The sequence below is a fragment of the Anabas testudineus genome, chromosome 9 (genome assembly GCF_900324465.2).
Source record: "Anabas testudineus chromosome 9, fAnaTes1.2, whole genome shotgun sequence".
Lineage (NCBI taxonomy): Eukaryota > Metazoa > Chordata > Actinopteri > Anabantiformes > Anabantidae > Anabas > Anabas testudineus.
In genome coordinates, this window is record NC_046618.1 from 19375552 (window position 1) to 19396152 (window position 20601).

At 39.9% G+C, this 20601-nt stretch overlaps 4 protein-coding genes across 7 annotated transcripts; 2 read left to right on the forward strand and 2 right to left on the reverse strand.

Moving 5' to 3' along the window:
• Nucleotides 1–355: 355 nt before the first annotated feature.
• Nucleotides 356–3450, reverse strand: mrps30 (mitochondrial ribosomal protein S30). The gene is made up of 5 exons (XM_026342318.1): nt 2810–3450; nt 2124–2269; nt 1904–2009; nt 1078–1254; nt 356–851 (listed from the first exon to the last, which is right to left on the reverse strand). The coding sequence occupies exons 1-5, from the start codon at nt 3414–3416 to the stop codon at nt 592–594; spliced, it is 1296 nt and encodes a 431-aa protein (XP_026198103.1). The 5' UTR covers nt 3417–3450; the 3' UTR covers nt 356–591.
• Nucleotides 3451–4095: 645 nt separating this feature from the next.
• On the forward strand, nt 4096–6753 carry hint2 (histidine triad nucleotide binding protein 2). Its single transcript, XM_026342810.1, has 5 exons — nt 4096–4315; nt 4570–4707; nt 5295–5399; nt 6100–6172; nt 6263–6753. Exons 1-5 carry the CDS (start codon nt 4229–4231, stop codon nt 6352–6354), a joined length of 495 nt encoding a protein of 164 aa, XP_026198595.1. The 5' UTR covers nt 4096–4228; the 3' UTR covers nt 6355–6753.
• A 1176-nt stretch (nt 6754–7929) lies between these two features.
• LOC113150344 (long-chain-fatty-acid--CoA ligase ACSBG2-like) lies at nt 7930–17236 on the forward strand. Of its 4 annotated transcripts, none has more exons than XM_026342807.1 (15): nt 7930–8068; nt 9830–9886; nt 10023–10126; nt 11526–11809; nt 12501–12589; nt 13118–13238; nt 13327–13407; nt 13554–13703; nt 14229–14396; nt 14476–14657; nt 14776–15009; nt 15171–15388; nt 15694–15833; nt 15916–16159; nt 16453–17236. In XM_026342807.1, the coding sequence occupies exons 2-15, from the start codon at nt 9840–9842 to the stop codon at nt 16539–16541; spliced, it is 2151 nt and encodes a 716-aa protein (XP_026198592.1). In that variant the 5' UTR covers nt 7930–8068; nt 9830–9839; the 3' UTR covers nt 16542–17236. The 4 variants fall into 4 exon arrangements, with proteins under 4 accessions (XP_026198592.1, XP_026198591.1, XP_026198593.1 ...); XM_026342806.1 differs by lacking the exon at nt 7930–8068 and adding an exon at nt 8768–8902; XM_026342808.1 differs by lacking the exon at nt 7930–8068 and adding an exon at nt 9029–9109.
• A 234-nt stretch (nt 17237–17470) lies between these two features.
• LOC113150346 (flavin reductase (NADPH)-like) lies at nt 17471–20326 on the reverse strand. The gene is made up of 4 exons (XM_026342809.1): nt 20092–20326; nt 19067–19268; nt 18385–18549; nt 17471–18276 (listed from the first exon to the last, which is right to left on the reverse strand). The coding sequence occupies exons 1-4, from the start codon at nt 20224–20226 to the stop codon at nt 18119–18121; spliced, it is 660 nt and encodes a 219-aa protein (XP_026198594.1). The 5' UTR covers nt 20227–20326; the 3' UTR covers nt 17471–18118.
• Nucleotides 20327–20601: the final 275 nt, after the last annotated feature.

Sequence of the window (20601 nt, forward strand, 5' to 3'; positions counted from 1 at the left end):
ACTGGGTACAAGTAGCCACTGGAAGCCAGATGTGCGACGTACTGTTGCACCTTGGATCACCTGGAGAGGTTTCGCATGATGGTGGGAACAGTTGCTAAAGTTCCCAAATTGATACTGATGCTGGTACCTTATGTCCTCATGTTCAGTTAGATTTAAGTTTAGTTAGTTTGAAATGTGCGCTATACATCTATTTTTCAGTAAAAGCTTCAGGTAACACGGAACAAATCGATGACACCTTTGGTTCTGCCCCACAATCACAAGTCTAATGTTACAGTAATGTTGAATCAGTGGAATCTGAGGAAATTATCTTATAAAGATTCAAGTTTAATACTGAACACTGACAAATACACAAGTGTCAATTTGGAAAGCATTATTTTATTTTTGCATAAATATAAACAGCACAATAATGATCCAGGACGTGTGTACAGTGGTTTTCAGACTCAGCAGCTTTAACACTGCCTAAACCAGATTAATTTTACTTCTTTAAACATTGCATACTGTACAAGACTAATTCCTTAATGTCTGCTATGTTGACTCAAGATGTTTTCAAAGGCAGACAGAGGAAAATAATCCCAAAAGAGGACAGAAACTCTAGGGCTGGTTCATGAGAAACTGAACCAGAAGCTTGATGACACCATCGTTCAGGCCCACCACCGCTCCGTCCTGCACACTGTCGTACAGCCGCAGGCTCTCTGTGCCCCACAGAAGGTTTTTCCTGGGGTTGTCAGCATCTGTCTCCACTGACAGGGCCACTGTGTTGAGCTGATAGCAGAAGAAGGAGAAGAAGTAGCCGTCTGTGATCACAGCCTGGGACACGAAAGGCCTGGTGACGTCCTCGTGGTTCCAGAAACCTACAGAGATGAGAGAGACGTTGAACACCGAAGTCTACTTTAAAAAAACTGATTACCACCTATTTATGGCCTTTGTAGTTAATCTTTATGTATTACGGAAATCTTATTGAGACCACGATCTATTTCAGAGCAAAAACTAATATAACTATATAAAATTATACATTATATATACGCATTTTCTGTCCTCTTAAAGAGATGTTGTCTCTTTTCTGTGTTAATAACTCACCCTGGTACATGGCCTGAGCTCCTGTCCAGGCGAAGAGGCTGGCGAGTCCATTGGCTCTGAGAAAGAGCTCAACCTGGTCAGACTGCTGGTTTCGAGCCATCTTGTCTCTGTGGTACCGGTCAGGAACCAGGTGGAACTGAGTGTGACCGAAACAGGCTGGATCTGGCAGCTTAGCACCTGTTAATTAGACCAAAGTTAAACCAATTTTATCACTAACTAGTGTAACAGCAAAAAAACATTTTTTTTTATGGTTTCAGCTTCTCAAATATTAGAATTTTCTTCTTTTCTTCATCTTACATGAGAGTAAATGGAATATACTGTATATAAGGACTCTGACTGCGTGTTGGTGTCCTCTAGTGGCAGAAAGAAGTCACTGCATAATGACTTATTCCTCCAGTTCCTTCCAACGAATGAGTGTAAAACTTAAAACTCTGTGTTTATATTGAAAATACATCACATAACACAACTGTAGGAGGAAACACCCTGGGAAACACCCAGAAGAGTTCAGTATAAAAACTATTTCAGTAAAAGGTTTTTAGCTTGTTCCTTATAGAGTTCATGGTCCTGTTTAGGTTTACTCTTGTTAAACATGAAACTGTGTCTTTGCCCAGAAGTTTAATGACTATGCAGGAATTTACACTTCAGGAACAGATGAATAAATCGGGCAGGAGAAGAAAGGGGACAATCTGGGGCTGAGAAAAGTCTAAACATAAAAGTTGATTACACTGCTTTTACACACAAATCATGCACAGGACATTTTTCATTCCATGTAATCAGGATGCAGTACAACACAGTGGCTGTGACTGGCCTATTGTAGCTGTGTTACCTGTGAAGATGTGGTTGTCATACTGTCTTCTGAACAGAGGCATTACGTTGGGAGCAAGATTAATCTCTGGAACTTCAGCGGAATAGGAGGCCTCCAGTGGGATAAACTTAGATAAGTGAAAATGACAGAAGGTGATTAGAGCAAAGTCACGTGTTTGACCTTGACTGATGTACCCAACCTATTTTTAAAATCATAATAACAGTGTGAAAATTATTTGTACCTGTGGAAGCTGTTGTGTTATCCTGATCTGGCTATGAGGGTGGTCGTCAATCTGGAACCTGGTTGGCTCGAGTCGACCTCTCCGGTGCCCCTTTGGGATGATTCTCTCTCCTCTCCTCCAATAAAAACTCACCTGGGGATTCAGATCTGATAAGAAAAAAAGTTCAGAGGTCAGGGTGATGTGTTTAGACGTCTCATTTTGTGTGACCAACAGGCCCAAACCAAATGAATATTCTCTTTACTTTGTTGTAAAAACAGTGAAAAGCAAATTCAAATTTTAAATTGTCTAAAGATGATGACTGCAGCTCTAGATAAGACATAAGTGAATTCTAAGACAATCATATGAAATCCAGCAATATATGATGTAAGTGAAATTAGGCTCGCAACATTTATGTGACCTACACACGAATACACAGATCAGACAGAAATGTAATATAAATAATTCTGAAATCGGCCAGTCTGCTATTTTTTCAGGGTTGTTTATTTTTAGGGCTGCAACTGATTATTACTTTTTATTATTGATTAATCTGCTATTTTTATTTAAAATGCACTAATACAATTATGCCATTAAGTCCCAAATGTTTTTCACTGACCACTTTTACTTTTCTACATTTTCCAGGTTAAATTTCTATATTTATTACTAAAGTAAAACATGAGGCTCCGTCTTGCACCTCTGATCACTCATACCTAGACTGGAGTACTGGAGCAGGGGGTTGTATTTGGCCAGGCTGTAGGTGAGTCCGCTCACTAGGTTCCTCAGAAAAGGTCCGACCATCTGTTCCTGCTCTCGGTACAGGAACGGTTTGCGTTTCTTCATGTGCCAATGCTCCTGTAAAAGAACTCGGGTCACCAAGGCGCGGATGTCCGCGAACGCATCATCTCCCATCCCCGGTACTGCGGTGTGAGCAGCGGCTGACGGCGACCCATCCTGCCCCGTGGTCTGCTCCTGGCCCCGGGTGAATTTCTCGGGTAGGCCCGGGATATATGCGGTTTTGGTAAAGTGCTGGTACCATCTGTCCGGGTTCCGTGCAAACGTCTGAGGATAAACCACAAACTTCTCCCGCTGGATCCGAGTGATGAGGGAGAGCTTCTGCTGCACCGGGGAGGCGCAAATGTTTTTGACCTGCTCTGCAGCCTGTCGCCGCCGGGCAGATTTGCTTTTAGCCGTGAGTGAGGGGACGATGGGAGGATACGCGGGTTCCTTGACCACGGCCTCGGTGTGAACGAGCCTTCGCTGTCTAAACGGAGACCGGTTTTGAGAGAACAGCAAGGACAGCCGTGTGCGGGCCGCCATGTTTGTCCTGTGACGTCAGTTGGTTCCTCCGTTTCCGCTGACGAGGGAGCTAACTGCCAGTCTCCCACAACAGCGCCCCCTGCTGCACAAAAACTCACAATAAAACTGTATTAGAGTTTTTTAAGATCTATCCCTAATGTTCTACGTGACGAAAATAAGCTAATTATTGGATTTTATATCAGTTTAAGACCACATTACAAGATTTAATAACTACTTTTAGACTGCTAATGTTGGCGTAATGGTTAGCATCACAGAACGTTGACGCTCTTGAAGCGATCCTTAATGCCCCCTTTGAGTGCGCTCAAAAAAGTCGTATGTTTGTCATTGAAACAAAATCATTGTGGAACTCATATGATTTAGAAAACCTAAATGTACCAACAGGTGAACATTTGTAAACAGTGTGCAGGGAAATCATGGCTAGTACACAGTGGAAAAAGTGTAAACATTTTTTTAGCCAGTAAACGATGTCACAGATGAGTAAAGAACGGGGGCAGAATTTACATCTAATTTTAGCATCGCTAATATATTACTAAGTTGCTGTAAAAATACGAATTTATGATTGATTAGCAATTTCATATATCTGTAATGATGTGTCGTCTCTATGTAACCTACATTAAACTGTGTAACCTACATTAAACAGAGACAACGACTGGCTGATTTGACGCTACAGGGGGTTCCGTAAACGCAACATCAACATGTGCTGCAGAGTGTTGGTTGTTGCCTGTGATCAAGCTTTTTGTAGTCTGGGACAAAAACGGAGCTGAATCTTTACATATTTATTAAAACGAGAAGAGCTAGTTAGGTAGCTGGCTATGTTGTCTCGCCAGATTTTACGGACACAGGTCGTCGGGTCCAGAGCAGCACTCCTCCACCGTCTGCACCGTGTGTGTCGAGCCGAGGTAGCTGCTCTAAAACTAAAACAGCTTCGTGTTGTAAACATTTTGTTGTCGGTAACTGCAGCAGAGAAAAGTGACAGCAGCTGTCCTACAAGCTGTGGTGGTGGTCGGGGGAAACCTGCAGTGTCCCACCACCTAGAGGTTTGGTTCACTGCGCCTGCACAGAAGTGGTTGTGGGGTTTGTTTGTTTGTTTGTTTGTTTGTTTGTTTGTTTGCTAGCTAGCAGCAGGTGTTAGCTTGTACTTTGTGACCCACAGAGGCCACTGTGCACCAGCAGGGACGAGGTGAGTCTGGCACAGGAGGCCAGCAGGAAGTATGGCTCCCCAGCTCCAACCATCTTCTCCAAAGTGATGGACAAAAGTATCCCTGCAGACATCATTTATGAAGATGACAAGGTAAAGTCCACAAGATGTCTGCAAAACAGGCTGGGCTTGTCCTGGATTAAGTTATTAACAGGCCCCGGGGGAAAAGATTTGATAACTGATTTAATTATTAACATTTAAATTCACAGTTTCTTTCAGTGTCTCCCTTGAGGGAACATTAGTCTTGCATTAAGGGAACTGTTGCACAAATAAAAAAATAAAATGAGGATAAGAACATATGTACAGACACTACTGTACTCTGAGATAATAAAACATAGACAAAAATACCAGCAATTTATGGATACTAACTTATCAAATATAAATATTAGCTAGTTTCTGAAGATATTATTGAATGTTTGAGTTTGTTCTTGTGATCTTGTACATGCATGGCTCAAATTTAACTCAAATTTATGCACGTGTGACAGTTCAGGAGCTTAACGGTTTGCGCACCGGAGTCTAATACATGTTAGACACATGACTGAAAAACTGAAGTAAAATTTAGGGCCTGTAACGTAAAAGTAGTCTGTCCAGTCACAGCGTTTAGATAAAGACAAACGTGCATGCTCACAGAACTGGATTCATGTACCACTGTTAATAAATTATATTTTTGTGTTCATCAGTGTTTGGCATTCAGGGATATCAGCCCTCAGGCCCCGGTTCACTTCCTCGTCATTCCGAGAATCCCTATTCCCAGAATAAGTGAGGCCAAAGATGATGATGCTGCGGTAAGTAGGTCCATCAATTATCTACACCCACTTATCCTGCGCAGAGGTTATGACAGGTTGTTGCAACACATACGTTCACACACACACACACTTTATGGCCAAATGCTTATGAACACACCCACGTCTGCAATGATACTCTCTGTTAACTGCCTGCACACTTCTCTGTGAATGTTGTATAAAACCTGGCAGCTAGAATTTGCTCACTTTCAGCCATAGGAGTTTTACAGACGTGACACGCGGATGTTGTTGGGTGTAAGGCTCGGCATGTTTATCTCAGATGGGTTGGACGGGGCTAAAAGTTCTGTGCTGGTCCCTTTAAACTGAGAAAACCATTCCTCTCCTCTGTCCTTAAGCTATCGCACAAAACACATAGAAGCACTACTGTCTACATAGTATTGCATGTAACCTTAATATTCCTTTAATTGAAACTACAGGCTTTACCCCAAACTATTAAGTAGGTAGCACAGAGCACAATTAACATGTCACTATATTATGGCCATATAGTCAGATAATTGTTTCTATTTTCCTATTTACATTTCTGTGGACTTTAATTGCCACTTGTGTTCTTTACCAGAAAGTTTCCTCCACAGATAAAATGCTTTTTAGGCTTTAAGTAAGCTAAATTACTAATTATATTGATATTATGTCTAATGAAGTTGTGTGGCTGTGTGCTGACACCTTTGGCTTTTTTAACTTTCAGCTCTTAGGACATTTGTTGGTTGTTGCCAAAAATGTGGCAAAGCAAGAATCTTTAAGTGAAGGATACAGAGTGGGTAAGTTAATCAGCCGATAGCTTTAATGGTTCCTACAGGCAGCTTTTGTGCTGGCACATTGAATTCTGGAAATGTCTCTGTCTTCTGCAGTGATCAACGATGGAAAACACGGTTCTCAGTCCGTTTACCACCTGCACATCCACGTCCTGGGAGGAAGACAGATGCAGTGGCCACCAGGATAACAGTTTCATGTAACGGAAACAATGAATTAATCCTTATCAATTATTTTGATAATTAATGTTTGAGTCATTTTCCAAGCAACTATGACAAAACTTTGCTTGTTCACTCTCCTCCCATGTGAGAATTTTTTATTTTCCTCTCAGCTCAATATAATTTCAAACTTTTTTTTTTTTTTTTGCGGATTTTATCATCATTAGTTTTCGGCTTACATGTTAACGTGTTCTCTGTCACTCTCTTCTTTATGGTTACATACATGCATGTGAGAAAGTTCATATCTCTTTAAAAAAAAAAATCACTTCAACACACAAAATATGAAATGTAAATGTATTGATTGAGAAGTATAAAAATTTAAATGTGTGTTTGCTGCAGCTGCAAATAAAGACGCTATTTTTGATTTGAAAGGCTGAGAACTCATCTCTGTCCTTTAGTGTAGTATTATGATCTAGTATATGTAGTATAGATTTTATTATTGTGAACTGTGTTTTAGGCCACATTATAATATTGGTAACAATAATAGAAAGTACCAGTAGTAGAAAATGTATTACCTGTAGCATATTTTAAAATTGTCATTTGCCTCCTTTAGCTTTTTCTGGCACTGTTGAATCCCCCCACTGATCTTTCACAACCTCCACAGATGGCACATGTCCAGGTATTAGCAGAGAGGGTCGCTGTCGGGACAGATGTGGTGTGAGTTGGTGGTATGATTCACTGACCTCAGCGCCCGTGAGCAAAGTAACTGTGGGTCATTTGAGACAGGGGTTGAACTTTTGCCTATATTTACTTCAAACACAATGTTCACCTCCTTGAACACTACCGACACATGCAAATGTGAAATATACATAGCTTAGGACAAAAAGGGGAAAATGACCTGTTTTAATGACATGTAAAGAGAATACAGAGCGAGACTTATGAACATTTGAACTATATAATAATAATCTAAAGTATAAATCATCATTCTTTGTTACTGATTTAACTTGTGCAGTTTATACCAATCACAATTAATTAGAGCTACATAGAAAAGTAGAGGAATGAAAAGAAGCAAATGGATTCTATGCAAAAGGTGTCTCTGACAAAATACTGAAAAATATTCCTCATATTTCAACATGATGCCAACATCTTTCATGATGTTTCAATCTTGTGGAAAAAGGCTGAAGTTGCACAAACTATTGAATAACTTTAATAGGTCAAAGTCTCATCTGTCCCCATGAACCTGAGAGAACTTATCAAGTTTTACTGCGTATTATTTATGTGACAGACCTAGTCATAATGTCATAATTACAACTCGTCATGAGTCAATAAAAGTCTCAGTAAATCACACAATCACAGTCTCAAGGTTTACTATGACCTGTAATTGTTAATGCCTTCAGCTACAATCTGGTGTAAACAAAGCAGATTTGTACCTGCTGCATCTGTTTGTGTGTCAGGTTCTAGGTGCTCTTCACCTTGCTTAGTCGTAACCTCGTGTCATGTGGATCTTTAACTGGTTAAAATGACCTCAGCAGCAGGTGATTAAATGATTATGCAAGCCCCTGTGGCTCTGAACCAGACGTGAATGCAGGGCAACTTGGTATGCCCTCATACAAGTCCCCTATAGGCTGATATGTTCCTCAGGGGGTAACGGTTAATTACCTGCGATGGGCAAAGGTTGATTCGGGGCTGCTCTGCACCTGACTGCTCCTGTCAAGTAGATGTCATTCAGCTCTGTCACCAGATAAGGTAGGCTTCATCAACAAAACACTAACTATGATTTTTATTATACTGCAATGTGAAATGTTTTCTTTTATGGGTACACATTACTATAGGGCTGCATCAAGTTAATTGATATACAGTATGTGTTTGTGTGTGTAGATCTGATGATTCTGACTTGTTTCTATTGTGACATTTACCTCCTTAAGTTTCTGAAACCACAGAATTGATGCAAACTGAGGAAGCAGCATGTAAACCTGTAAAAAAAAAAACACGCTGGACTGTAAATAGACGTCACGTCACTCTAAAAGGTCAGAGGAATAGAGTGTCAGAAATATTAAGCTAGAGAGTTGACAGAGCCAAAAGAATAATCAGAAAACTACATTATGTTCAGCAATAAAACAGAGCAGGACATGAAACATGTAAGTCTGAGCTGCTCAGAAAATCTTTATAGATATGCTACAGCTCTTTTTTCTTTGAGTCGACTGTTGTGTGATTTTTTTAATTCAAGAAATAAATTTCACAGTTTAAAGCCAATAACATACAACTCTTTGACGTTTAGACAGAAGCAAAGTGAATTCCTCAGCCTCAGCAGATGTCCTAAATGATAACTAGGTTCGAGGTGAACTCATGACTAATAGATGGACATGTTGTCCCATTGATGTGAGCAGGTTCCTCAGGTTTTATTGTTTAGTCAATAGAGGCAGAATCTTTCCTCTCCATGATGATTGGTCCTCGTTAAAAGCTTGAATGGTCGTCTCTGGAAAGCTGGACTTCATCTTTTCACAAAGGGGTTATTTTTCCTTTGGGACTGTGAACTCTTGTCTTACTAGAAGATTCTATTTAAGATATTGTCTTTTAAAGGTAATATATTATGTCTGATTATTTTCAAATCCTGACTGAAATGAAGTTTTTGCACTTTCATTCATATTTTCATAATCTGGATCAGAGACTTTTCTGTCGCCAGTTCAGTTGCCACACTGCCCGTGTTGTAAGTTATATGAACTTTGGTCCAAGGAAATCTTGACCAAAGTTAGACCCAGAGGTCAGAGTGAGACAATCTGCAGGGAGGTATGATTTCTATTACATATGTAGCGTTAGATGTGTTGCTGAATGTGTCCCTGGTGTGTTGTTAAGTTGTATTTTATCTCTGCAGATATGTTGCATTGATTGTGTAATTGCTGAAACTTCACAGTGTAGTCACTTGCAGGTATTTGAGGTGTAGTGTGTAAACATAAGACAAGAGTTAAATGATTTCCAGTGTTACAACATGTGCACACTAGATGGTATCATTACACCGCAGTAAAAACACAAGATCAGAGTTGAGGAAGATCTCGAACCATTCTCTTGTCTCTTTGTCAACATTAATATTTTCTTTAATACTTGAAACAGCAGCACTCTGTGAGGTGAGAGCGTGGTGTTGAATTTTGTGTCTCTGCACTAAATCTGATTATCTGGGTCAAAGGTGATGGTAATTTGAGTCAGACTATAAATGGTGCACACAGATGTCCCAACGTGCTCTGGCACAGTGTTCAGAGTTTCAACATTTAGATCATAGCTGTGTCTGATTACTACCATTGGCTGTCATTCCCTTTGACCTGTTGCAATGACATTGTTCAGTGTCAAGCCTGATATAAAAGAGTAGCATGGGGCTGTTTCATAATTGATCTTCTCCTCTGCGTGGACGACCCTCTGTGGAAGATATTACTGTCTTTTTTTATCTGCTTTTTTTTTTTTTTAATGCAAATTGGACTTGACGTTCCCTTAAGTTTTTTCTTTGTTTGATTCTAGCAAATACAATATGAGTGTCCAGCAGGATTTGATCATGATTAATGGGAAAACTGACAGGTATGTAATATGATGCATGTCTTAAAATAGGAAACGAGTCATTATCTTCTTATTATTATTTGATTTGAAGCTTTGTACCTAAAATGACAACTGTCCATGAGTAAATATCAGTTCTCATTTATGTCTTCTTTAACAGCATCCCTTCCCAAAAGACACACAATCTGACAGACTCTGCAAACCTAAAGACACACTCCTCTGTCATCCTCAACGGAGAAGCCACTACAGCAGGTCTTTCACCAGGTAGGAGGCAGAGTTTAAACTAATCTGATATGAGTAAGTGTGAACAAAACTAATATTCAGCATACTGTTTTTCTTTTTTTAAAACCTTTTTCTAATTAGCTCTGTAGTTTGCGTAATAGTTCAACACAGGTGTCAAGCTACCAAATCAAAATGAACATTTAAAAAACTTCTTTCAAAATGAGTTTAAAGACATTTTGAGTGATTGAACTGGCAATTTACCTAAAGTCACAATCACTGACAGCTAATTTAAAGGTTATGTTTTTAACAACAACTCATCCCTACACTGTGACTTTTCAAAATAAGCCCTTAAGTTTAATGTATTTTGATCCATATTTAATATGGATCAAAATACAGATAATGCAGTAACTTATATTCATAATAAACCAAACACAAGAAAGATTATTTGATTATTTGACAGCAATATTTTGACCTTCACAATTGTTCCCATTGCAAAATACAACATTGCATGACCTCTGCAACAATAAGCCTTGTTTTTAGCTGCAGGTTTGGTTTTCAAATGAAGCACAGACCAATATTTTGTTGTCTGTGCTGCTCATTGTTTTTTTTTTTTTACTTTAAGTATTAAAAGTCTGAGAAGCTCTCGAACAAGCTCTGCATTTTAGGTATAGTGTCTTATGAGGGACATATTTCTGTGTGTCATGCAAGCAAAATGACCTTGAGGATAACATAAAGTAATATGAGGTTATATGGAGAAAAAATAATAACATAAAACTAAAAGATAATTTCTTTGTGCAACTTTTTGCATTATTTAATAGAAATTTGTGACCTTTTTGAAAACTTACTCCAACAAGAATGTGCTTGAGGTCAAAGGGCTGTAACAAAAGACAAAATGCTCAGGGGAAAATTGTTAAAAGCATACGTGGAGAGTTTTGTAAAAGTCTGATGGCAAGATAAAAGTGGGCATTTCTCATTTTAAAGAACAAACAACAACTTAAAAGAAAAGGAACGAGAATCTCAGTATCATCTTAGAGCTTTTGTGAAAGAACAATAAAAAACAATACAAATCAAATAATGCTTTTGTGCATCACTGTGTCTTTGTGGTTTCGTGCTCTCAGGCCAATACAGTAGTTACTTTGTGTTGAAATCACATGAATAAAACCTGATTGGTCGGTAGGCATGGTCATCACGTTGCTTCCTGTTTTGTTTTAGGTAACAGGAGATTTGTGTCTTGTTCCATGCAAATTATGTTTCTCTGAGATAGACAGTGTAACACCCACCCAGAGGCAGCTCAGAGAAGCCTGCAGTCCTGTCACACACATAACTCTTAGACAGACCAGCTTGCTGTGTTGTCGTGGTGTAGTGCCGGTGCTTTCCGAAGTTATTTTATTTATTTATTCAGTATTCATGGCTGGTTGCTGCCCATGTTCTCCCATTGCAGAAGAGCCAAATGCAGTTGCCTTGTCAACGGCACATGTGGCAACAACTCTGTCCCCAGCTGATGAGCTATGGAGCACCAGCAGATACAAGGCCGTGAGGCTGAGGATGGAGAGCTCTGGCCCGGCCTCGAAGACTCCCATCACTGTCCATCAGCTCTTCCTGGAGACGGTGGAAAGCTATGGGGATAATCCAGCCTTGATTTCCAAAAAAGAGGGCCAGTGGGTGACCCTCACATGGAGGCAGTACTACTATGAGTGTCGGGCAGCTGCTAAAAGTTTTCTCAAGGTTTGTTCGCAAATTAACTCTCTAATTTCTGTATATTAACAAAAGCTGTGTTACTATGTGCTTGAAATGTAGTGCAGTTAGGGAGGTTTGGACACATTTGTTGTTGGCTTTTGGTTTTCATGTGGGTGACCAGTGTAATAGCATGGCACAAATCTACTTTAATCCAGAATGACAAAGATGGCAGTTCAGACACATTACCTCCAATCTGATGGAGCCTGAGAGGATCTGCCAGGTAGAATTAGGAAATACTGAGCAAGTTCCACTAAATGTGTGCAGCAGACTAACCAGACAAGAACATAAGAATGTGATTAGGACATGGCAGGAGAGATAGAGCCGCTCACTAATCTGAGTTTAAAGAACTACATAAACAACTGATTTATGTAGAAACAGACCTCAATCTATAGACAAGAACTTAAGGGAAACCTGCCTAAATCATGTAGGCAGATCATAGACACATGTACAGTAAAAACACGAGCTGTATTCTAATAATTATTGGTTTTGCAAAACCTTCAATTCCCGGCACCTGTTTATACACAGTACTTCACTATTCACTCCCTCTGTTCACTGTCCTTTCATTGTTATGTCTCCACCATGAGGTGGAGTGGCTTTTGAAGGGAGAACACTAGTAATAGAGGCTCTGTGCCATTAAAGATCAATACATTTAATTGATTTATGTATCTATTTTCTATAGTTGGGACTGAAGCGTTTTCATGGTGTGGGGATTCTTGGTTTCAACTCCCCTGAGTGGTTCATCTCGGACATCGGCTGCATCTTGGCTGGGTAAGATCATATTTAAGGTAGTGATCTAGATAAGTCCACATTTATGCTCAGCGCTATCTCACCTGACCATCTGTGGCCTACGCCTGTTTGGGCTGTAACAGTTTAAAGTATCAGGAAACCTAATCTGGGTGTTAGGTCTCCCATTTCTGCACTGCTTTGTTTGGAACTATGGATACAATAGCATACAATAGCAAGTATTGTCTGTATTTCATATCTGAATTTTGATCCCACTTCAACATGGGATTAAATTTGTTTACTTTATGCTTCTATTTAATTATTACTTATTAACAATTTAAGTGTCATTATACTTCTATAATAATTTACAGTATGTCTGTAAGTCAGTGTTAGTAATGTTTAGTTTAATATCAGTAATGCTCTCATGGTTGAACTATAACTTAAAAAAGAAAAAGTAACATAAACATCCAATTTAGTCATTTCTGCTCAGGCAAAAGTAACTATATTAATTTGACACAACAAATGCAGATTCAACCGAGCCTTTTATTCTTGTCCATATGATCTGTGCTCTAGGGGTCTGGCAACCGGTATTTATACGACCAACTCACCAGAGGCCTGTCAGTATGTGGCTGCTAACTGTGAGGCCAACATCCTGGTTGTGGAGAACAAGAAACAGCTCGACAAAATCCTGCAGGTCAGGAGCTTCATTGCAGCAGCTGTCCCTAGTGCTCCTGTAGGACATATGTGCAAAGACAGAATTCTTAATTTGTCTTTCACAACAGGTTAAAGATCAGCTACCTCATCTGAAAGCCATTGTTCAGTATAAAGGCGAGCTGGAGCAGAAATCACCGTTCCTGTATACAGTACGTTAACACACTAATTATGGTTAGAAGCCATCTAATGATGTGATCTATGTGAGGTCTACAGTTGTACATGACCTGTTACATTTTACTGCAGGTAAATCTGAGTTTCAGCCCTTATTTCTAACATTATCACCCGATTACTGCAGTGGGCAGAGTTCATGAAGCTGGGAGAAGACGTGCCTGATGAACAGCTGAACGCTGTGATTGACAGTCTCCGAGCCAACGAGTGCTGTAGTCTCATCTATACGTCTGGAACCACTGGCAACCCTAAAGGAGTCATGTTGAGCCACGACAATGTGAGTTCTGGAAACTAATAATTTTCCTTATTGCAGCTTTTATTTCTTTTTATACTTATATATTATATAGGACAATAGGGGAGGACTTCTAACAGGGGATTCTGATTTGACAGAGTGGTCGTCAAGGACTTAAAGATCAATGCAAACAAAGCTGCAGCTGCTTGTTTGTTTGCACAGCGTCAAAAGGAGTTCAGTTACTAAGAATTTAGATTATAACACTTAAAAACACAAGGAAATATGCATACAGTCACACAGGATGAGCAGGCAGAGCTCAGAGACAAAAGGCATATTGTGAAGAGAGGAGTATCATTCAACAGCGTCCTATTTCAGCTACATTCAGCATTTATAGGCTCATCTTGAAAAAAATGAATCTACAATATTTTTTCAGAGAGTCTATCTCCTGTTACATTATGCATGTGTTGGATGGGGGTGGGCTGCAGACCAGTGTGTGTGTTAGTGTGTGAGCAGTTTGTTTGTTGATTCGTACAGTTTTTTGACTCTCGTCCCGTTTTTTTTAATGTGCAGCTGACATGGACAGCTCATACATCAGCTACCATGGCAAATATCAAACCTGGTGAGGAGGTAATAGTCAGTTACCTTCCTCTTAGCCATGTGGCAGCCCAGATGGTTGACATCTGGATCGGCATGAGATTTGCCGGGACCATTTACTTTGCAGAGCCAGATGCACTGAAGGTGAGGATGCTCACTGTTGTATAACCAGAGAAATAACAAAATAACTACTTTAACTGTGATTGCCATTCATTTTTTCTAGGGCTCCCTAGTAAACACTTTGAAAGACGCTCGTCCCACTTGTTTCCTTGGGGTTCCTCGTGTGTGGGAGAAGATGCAGGAGAAGATGAAAGCTGTTGGTGCCAAGGGATCCCCACTAAGGAAGAAAGTGGCAGACTGGGCCAAGTCCATAGGTCTGCAGTACAACTACAGCGTCATGAACGGGTGAGACGAGATCAGCCATACTTTATGTGAATCTAGCAGCTCAGTTTCTGAACAAATCATAATTTTAAATATAATCTCCAACACTGGTGTGAAGTTTCCTTTTTCTCATGGGTTACAGGGAGAATCAGGTGCCATGGGGTTTCATGCTTGCCAACAACCTGGTTTTCAAGAGGGTGCGTGCTGCACTGGGGTTAGACCGCTGCAAGATCTGCATCACAGGTGCTGCCCCCATCACCAAAGAAACTCTGGAGTACTTCATGAGCTTGAACATCCCTGTGATGGAGCTGTATGGCATGAGTGAAAGCTCCGGCCCACACACCATCTCCAGTGACAACAATTACTGCATCACAAGGTCAGCAGCATGTGTAGTAAATGAAAATACTGCAAGTGGAAACTGCTTCTCACCTTTGTTTAAGGCCTCATAGGCATGTAATGAAACCTAACAAAGCAGTGACTCGTGGTCCAGACTTACAGATGCAAATAAATATGCTGATTTATGCTTTTTCCATCCAGCTGTGGGAAGGTGATGACAGGCTGCAAGGTGAAGCTGGAGAATCCGGATAAGGAGGAGAGTGGAGAGATCTGTTTCTGGGGTCGGAACGTGTTCATGGGCTACCTGAACATGCCCGACAAAACAGCGGACGCTCTTGACCAGGACGGCTGGCTTCACTCTGGAGACCTGGGAAGACTCGACCAGAACAACTTCCTGTACATTACAGGAAGGATTAAGGGTAAGATAGTGTTCAAAACAAATGCTACTAAGCTTTCCAGTGTTTGTGAACAATGTGGACATACTGCTAGTATTTACTGTATAGTATGAAGTGGTGGTACCTTTATTCAGTATTATTTATTTTTTATTTATTCATTTTTATGCAACTTTGTTTAATAATAACTTTAATAATAAGAGAGCTGCAGTCTTTCAGTGCAACATTTCACTTTTGAAATTGTGTTTTAAGACAGACCTTTAGTTGTAAAACTGGACAATGAACACTGGCAAATAGGTAACACACTTTTCAACCTGTTTTTTTTATCACAGAGCTGATCATCACAGCTGGTGGAGAGAACATCCCTCCAGTTCCCATCGAAGAGGCCCTGAAGGCCGAGGTGCCCATCATCAGCAACGCCATGCTCATCGGAGACAAGCTCAAGTTCCTCTCTATGCTGCTCACTCTCAAAGTAACTGAGCCTCCGTTCATGCACGGTGTTCACAGCTACTAAATATAAACGTAATAACCCCCCTTTCTCTTTGTTTGCATAGTGTGTCATGGACGAAAATGGCGAGCCCACTGACGAGCTGAGCCCTGAGGTTTTGGACTTCTGCAAGCAGCACGGCATCACAGCAACCAAGGTGTCAGAGATCGTAGCCAATAAGGAGCCAGCTGTCTACAAAGCCATTCTAGAGGGAATGGAGAGTGTCAACGCCAGAGCAACATCCAACGCCCAGAAGGTCCAGAAATGGGTCATACTGGAGCGAGACTTCTCTGTCATTGGTGGAGAACTGGGTGAGCTTGTGGAGCCAAGATTTATTTATCTATTTCAAGTACATAAACGGAAAGGGGATATAAATCTTGAGTCTTGCTGCCTGTCTAACTCTAAACCCTTCAATTACTTTTGTTATTAAAAGTGGAGCAAAGGTTAACACAATACTAGTGTTAAGAAAGGGGAAAGTATCAGCACCAACTTGTCAGAAAAGTGGCGTTACTCACACAAATATTCCTGTGATGTTTGTTAAATAGTGGTTGAATCTTTGGAGACTTGTATCAAATTAATGTGCTTTTCTCCCTGATCTGTGCAGGACCCACCATGAAACTGAGGAGGCCGATTGTTGTGAAGATGTACCAGGAAGAAATTAATGAAATGTACGCAGTGGCTGAAGAAAAGTAGACCGTGCTGCAGATGAGGTGATAACCCTCGTTTCAGAAGATAGATGTGTATAATTCAAGGAGAAAGTCTTTATTCTGATTGTGTTATTTAATGAATTATACGTTTGTGCTGCTATGTTTTCATGTTGACTTTTCCAGAAGCTGTAGAGAGCTGTTAAATGTATATATATTTTCAGAGCGACTGTGCACTTTTTGTATATATATAAAGTATATTAAACATCAAAATCAAAGCCAAATCTTGCCATTTACTGTACAGGTGAATTGTAGATGTGCCCTCCTGCTTGCCAAATGAAGGGTGGAAAACAGTGAGCTATTGGTAATGGAAGGAAACTTACATTTGTGGAAGGAAATATTATGAATCCACTGTGCGCTGAAAGATCAAACTGCCTTGTTTTAGAAAAAAGACTTTTTTTATTTTTGAAGCAACAGTATGTATTTAATATTTGACATTACTTGCCAGTTTCCAGTCTCATGTGGCAAAGTTGCAGATGTTGCCTTTATACATAGAAGGTAATGAATGAGTATTTTTATAATGTGATTATGAATATAAACTGAGTTTGTCCGACCATAAGTATGTGCAAGTTGTAAAGGATATTTGAAGTTTTTGAAGTGCTTCTCCGTGTACAGTTTGACAAATAGTTAAATGTTTATTTCGAGATAGATGTTCCATAATCATCAATAAAAAGTGAATGATTTGACCAAACTGTGTTCATCCCGTCATGTTGTGAATGTGCACAACGCCAAAAAGGAGAAATCTGAAATACTGCGATGCTGCAATATGATGCAGGTTGATGAAAAACCAAGAGACAGCAACTAATGATGACCAAGAAGAGACGCAAACTGAACATGTGTAGATACAAAATGACTGCACAGAGACACAAAGAGAGAGAGAGACACGTGATGATACAAAACCACCATGTTACACAGCCACATCTGTCAGTACAGTGTACAGAGTAATTTATTGGCCATCACTGAAAACAGGAGCACCAACATAATTAAAAGGCACCCTGATATAAAGGTACAATATAAAAGCAAGAATGTGGTAAACATAAGACATCTATTATGCTGATTCAGGCTTTTTCCTGTCCTCCAGCGGTATCTAACCATGCAGATAGTTCTGTTCTACTTTTACTGAGACATTTTATACAAAACAATAAATTGAAAAAACATGTAGATTAATTTAATTAATAAACAAAAAATAATTTTAAAATAATTCTGTTACTTGCAGTCTTGGAGCAGATGCAGGGAAATGTTCCCTTATTTTCACCAGCTAGTCACTAAATCAGTCTTTCTGCTGTTTGGTGTGGAGGAGGGGGGGGTTATCTGAGCTATTTTTCTATAAAAAGGTTTGACTAGAGTGTTAAGTATGAATAGAACAAGTAAATTTGTGACAATGAGCTACAAATACACACTTTTTAAAAAATATTGTTAACTGCAGCTTTAACTTGTGAACAAACTACTTTCGTACTGAATTGACACAGTTACAGAAAACATCTCCACAGTTAGATACGACTAGAGATCAGTCAGTAAATTGGAGTTAAGTATGTTTTGTGATCCTTAAGTCATGCTTCTTCTTTCTCATTTGGTAATGATGGCGACTCCCTTCTTCACCCAGGCGTTACTGCTGACCAGAGAGAGCATGAAGCGAGCCACGTCTCCTCTTCCGATTGTGCTGCCAACAGGGTAACCATTGCTGTCAGGCACAAAGTATCCCTCATGGGTCAGAAACTCTTGAGCTGAATAGGACAAAGGTGATAAATATGGAGTCAGCAGGAGTCATGTAGACCATCAGGTAGTGAATGGTTCAGTTCTTGAATCAGGTCACCCTGGTTGTCTGCTTTTACCTGAGGCTGGCAGGTTTTTAAGACCAGGTGGGCGAATCACAGTCCAGTTGATGTCCTGAGTTTTCTGCAGAAACTGCTCCATCTCAAACATGTTGCTGAGGACGCTTCGGATCATCGGCAGCAAAAGGAACCGGATGAAGTAAGACGCCCGAGTTCCAGAGTTCGCTATTAAAACGAAAAAACATGTTTTTTAGTTTGGTTTTATTTGACACAGTGAGGACCCTGTGTCCTTCATATCAGAAAGATGTTAAAGATAAAACAAGTCTAAGGTTTATTTCCATTCTGATCATCCACGTAAGAAATGTTCAGGTGCCTCGTGGCTTGCAGTAAGCAAGTCACTGGTCTAACACAAAAACTAGTTCTTTCAAACCACCAAAATAAAATAATATATAATATATGTTACAATTCATCATGTTGGGAGCATGGATTTCTGTAAGAAACTGCATATCTTTAATAGTTGTTAAGATATTTCAGAAGCAGCAGAACAACCAACAGGCCGACATTACCACCTTTAGAGCAAAGATACTTAACACGTGACCTCTGGAGATGGAAATTAATTTTAGATGTGAAATAAAATGTGGAAATTAATTTTAGATGTGAAATAAAATGTGGAAATTAATTTTGAAAAGCTTTAAAGCGTTAAAAAACTAATTAGAAAAGGCATCACGGGTGCAGGACTTACGCTCAGTGTACCAGGAGGTCATGGTGATGATCCTGCTGACCTGAGCCTCTCTCATGGCGCTGATCATAGCGTTCATGGACTGGGTGTAGCCCGTCACAGCGGAGAAAGTGGAGATCGGGAAGCCGAGGCAGGACATGATCACATCCTGCCCTTTGAAGTGAGTCTTCAGACTGTCTGCTGAGAAAATGTCAGCTTCCACCACCTGCAAGACGACGAAGAAAATAACTCTGACGTCTTTCACATGAGCTATATTTAACACGAGAGGAGCAGTGAACACATCACTGTTAATTGTGGAGTTTACTGAGCTGCTTTTTACTGAAAGATCAAATATTAAACTTGCCTTTTGCTAGAAACCTGCTATTTGATGTTTATTTTAACAAAAAGTGATTTACAGTACTCACCAGTTTCAAAAAGGAGTAAAATGTCTATTTGTCAGAGACTATTTTCAGAAGCAGACTGATTAAATATTTGAAGAGAGAGAAAAATAAAGAAAAGCACCAGGCCTCTCTTCACAGTGCTGCAGTTAAGTACACATCAGTGTTTGCACTGTTTGTTCAGAACGATTAGTTGTTACACATTAGTGGAGTCAGACAAAATCTGTTTTTGTTGAGTGGCTAAAAATAATTACAGATATGGCCTTTTTTCAATCAAATTAATTACTAATTAAGACATCACAACCAAGGGAAGTTTGGTCTCAAATTTGAAGAACATATTAGGAATAAACAGTAAGTGAATGTACTTAATTATACTTGGTGCAGCTCTTTCTTCTCCATATTGTTTTTGCCAATTTTTCTTTTTACATTTGTTTTGTACGTTTGCTTCTTGTTCTTCTTTGACTGTAATTAGTGTTTTGTTTGTTATCTACCGGGAATTTAAGAAAAACCCTAAATATAAACCTCATTTGAACACAAAATTGATCATGTGACAACCCACTGACTGACTGAACTTTGAACCCAACGTGCAGGGAGCAGCAGCACCACTGTCTATGCAGCAGAGTGAGACTTACACAAACAGTTTTACAATACCTTGAGATTGTCGTGATGCACGGTGAGTTTTCCCGGGTTCCTGACGACAGCGGTGACCGTGTGACCCTGCTGCAGTGCCTGGTCGACCAGATACTGCCCAGTCTGCCCAGTGGCTCCCAGCACGGCGATCTTCATGGTTAGACTCCGACACACAGAGCTCAGGCTCAGGCTGAAGCTGATCAGTGAATGACGTGTTGAATGTGTCCACCTCTCAAACTAACTGCACTGAAGTAAACTCCCTGTTTTGTAACGTACAAGTGTAAAATGTGATTTTTACGGTGCAATAAAAAAGCACTGTCTAAGTAATTTAGGTTTGTCATTTAAAATACTTTGAAACTTACTTCAGTACTTCACTGAACCTTCATTATACTTTGGTCCCTAACAGAAACACTTGTGGGAAAACTTTAGTCATGTCTGTCCGCTATTTTTTCAATTGACTGACTGTTTGCCTATAAATGCACACATGTGGAAATTTCCTGCATAAGTTGCCAGAGCACAAAACTATGTCTT

Coding starts and splice junctions, on each gene's coding strand:
- LOC113150346 (XM_026342809.1), bottom strand. CDS start 20,226: ATGAAGATCGCCGTGCTGGGAGCCACTGGGCAGACTGGGCAGTATCTG. Junction 18,550..19,066: donor GACCTCCTGGTACACTGAGC/GTAAGTCCTGCA, acceptor TCGTTTTAATAG/CGAACTCTGGAACTCGGGCG. Junction 18,277..18,384: donor TAAAAACCTGCCAGCCTCAG/GTAAAAGCAGAC, acceptor TGTCCTATTCAG/CTCAAGAGTTTCTGACCCAT.
- mrps30 (XM_026342318.1), bottom strand. CDS start 3,416: ATGGCGGCCCGCACACGGCTGTCCTTGCTGTTCTCTCAAAACCGGTCT. Junction 2,270..2,809: donor GCTCCAGTACTCCAGTCTAG/GTATGAGTGATC, acceptor TTTTCTTATCAG/ATCTGAATCCCCAGGTGAGT. Junction 2,010..2,123: donor TAACACAACAGCTTCCACAG/GTACAAATAATT, acceptor CACTTATCTAAG/TTTATCCCACTGGAGGCCTC.
- hint2 (XM_026342810.1), top strand. CDS start 4,229: ATGTTGTCTCGCCAGATTTTACGGACACAGGTCGTCGGGTCCAGAGCA. Junction 4,316..4,569: donor ACCGTGTGTGTCGAGCCGAG/GTAGCTGCTCTA, acceptor TGTGACCCACAG/AGGCCACTGTGCACCAGCAG. Junction 6,173..6,262: donor AAGTGAAGGATACAGAGTGG/GTAAGTTAATCA, acceptor TGTCTTCTGCAG/TGATCAACGATGGAAAACAC.
- LOC113150344 (XM_026342807.1), top strand. CDS start 9,840: ATGAGTGTCCAGCAGGATTTGATCATGATTAATGGGAAAACTGACAG. Junction 12,590..13,117: donor ATCGGCTGCATCTTGGCTGG/GTAAGATCATAT, acceptor TCTGTGCTCTAG/GGGTCTGGCAACCGGTATTT. Junction 13,704..14,228: donor TCATGTTGAGCCACGACAAT/GTGAGTTCTGGA, acceptor TTTAATGTGCAG/CTGACATGGACAGCTCATAC.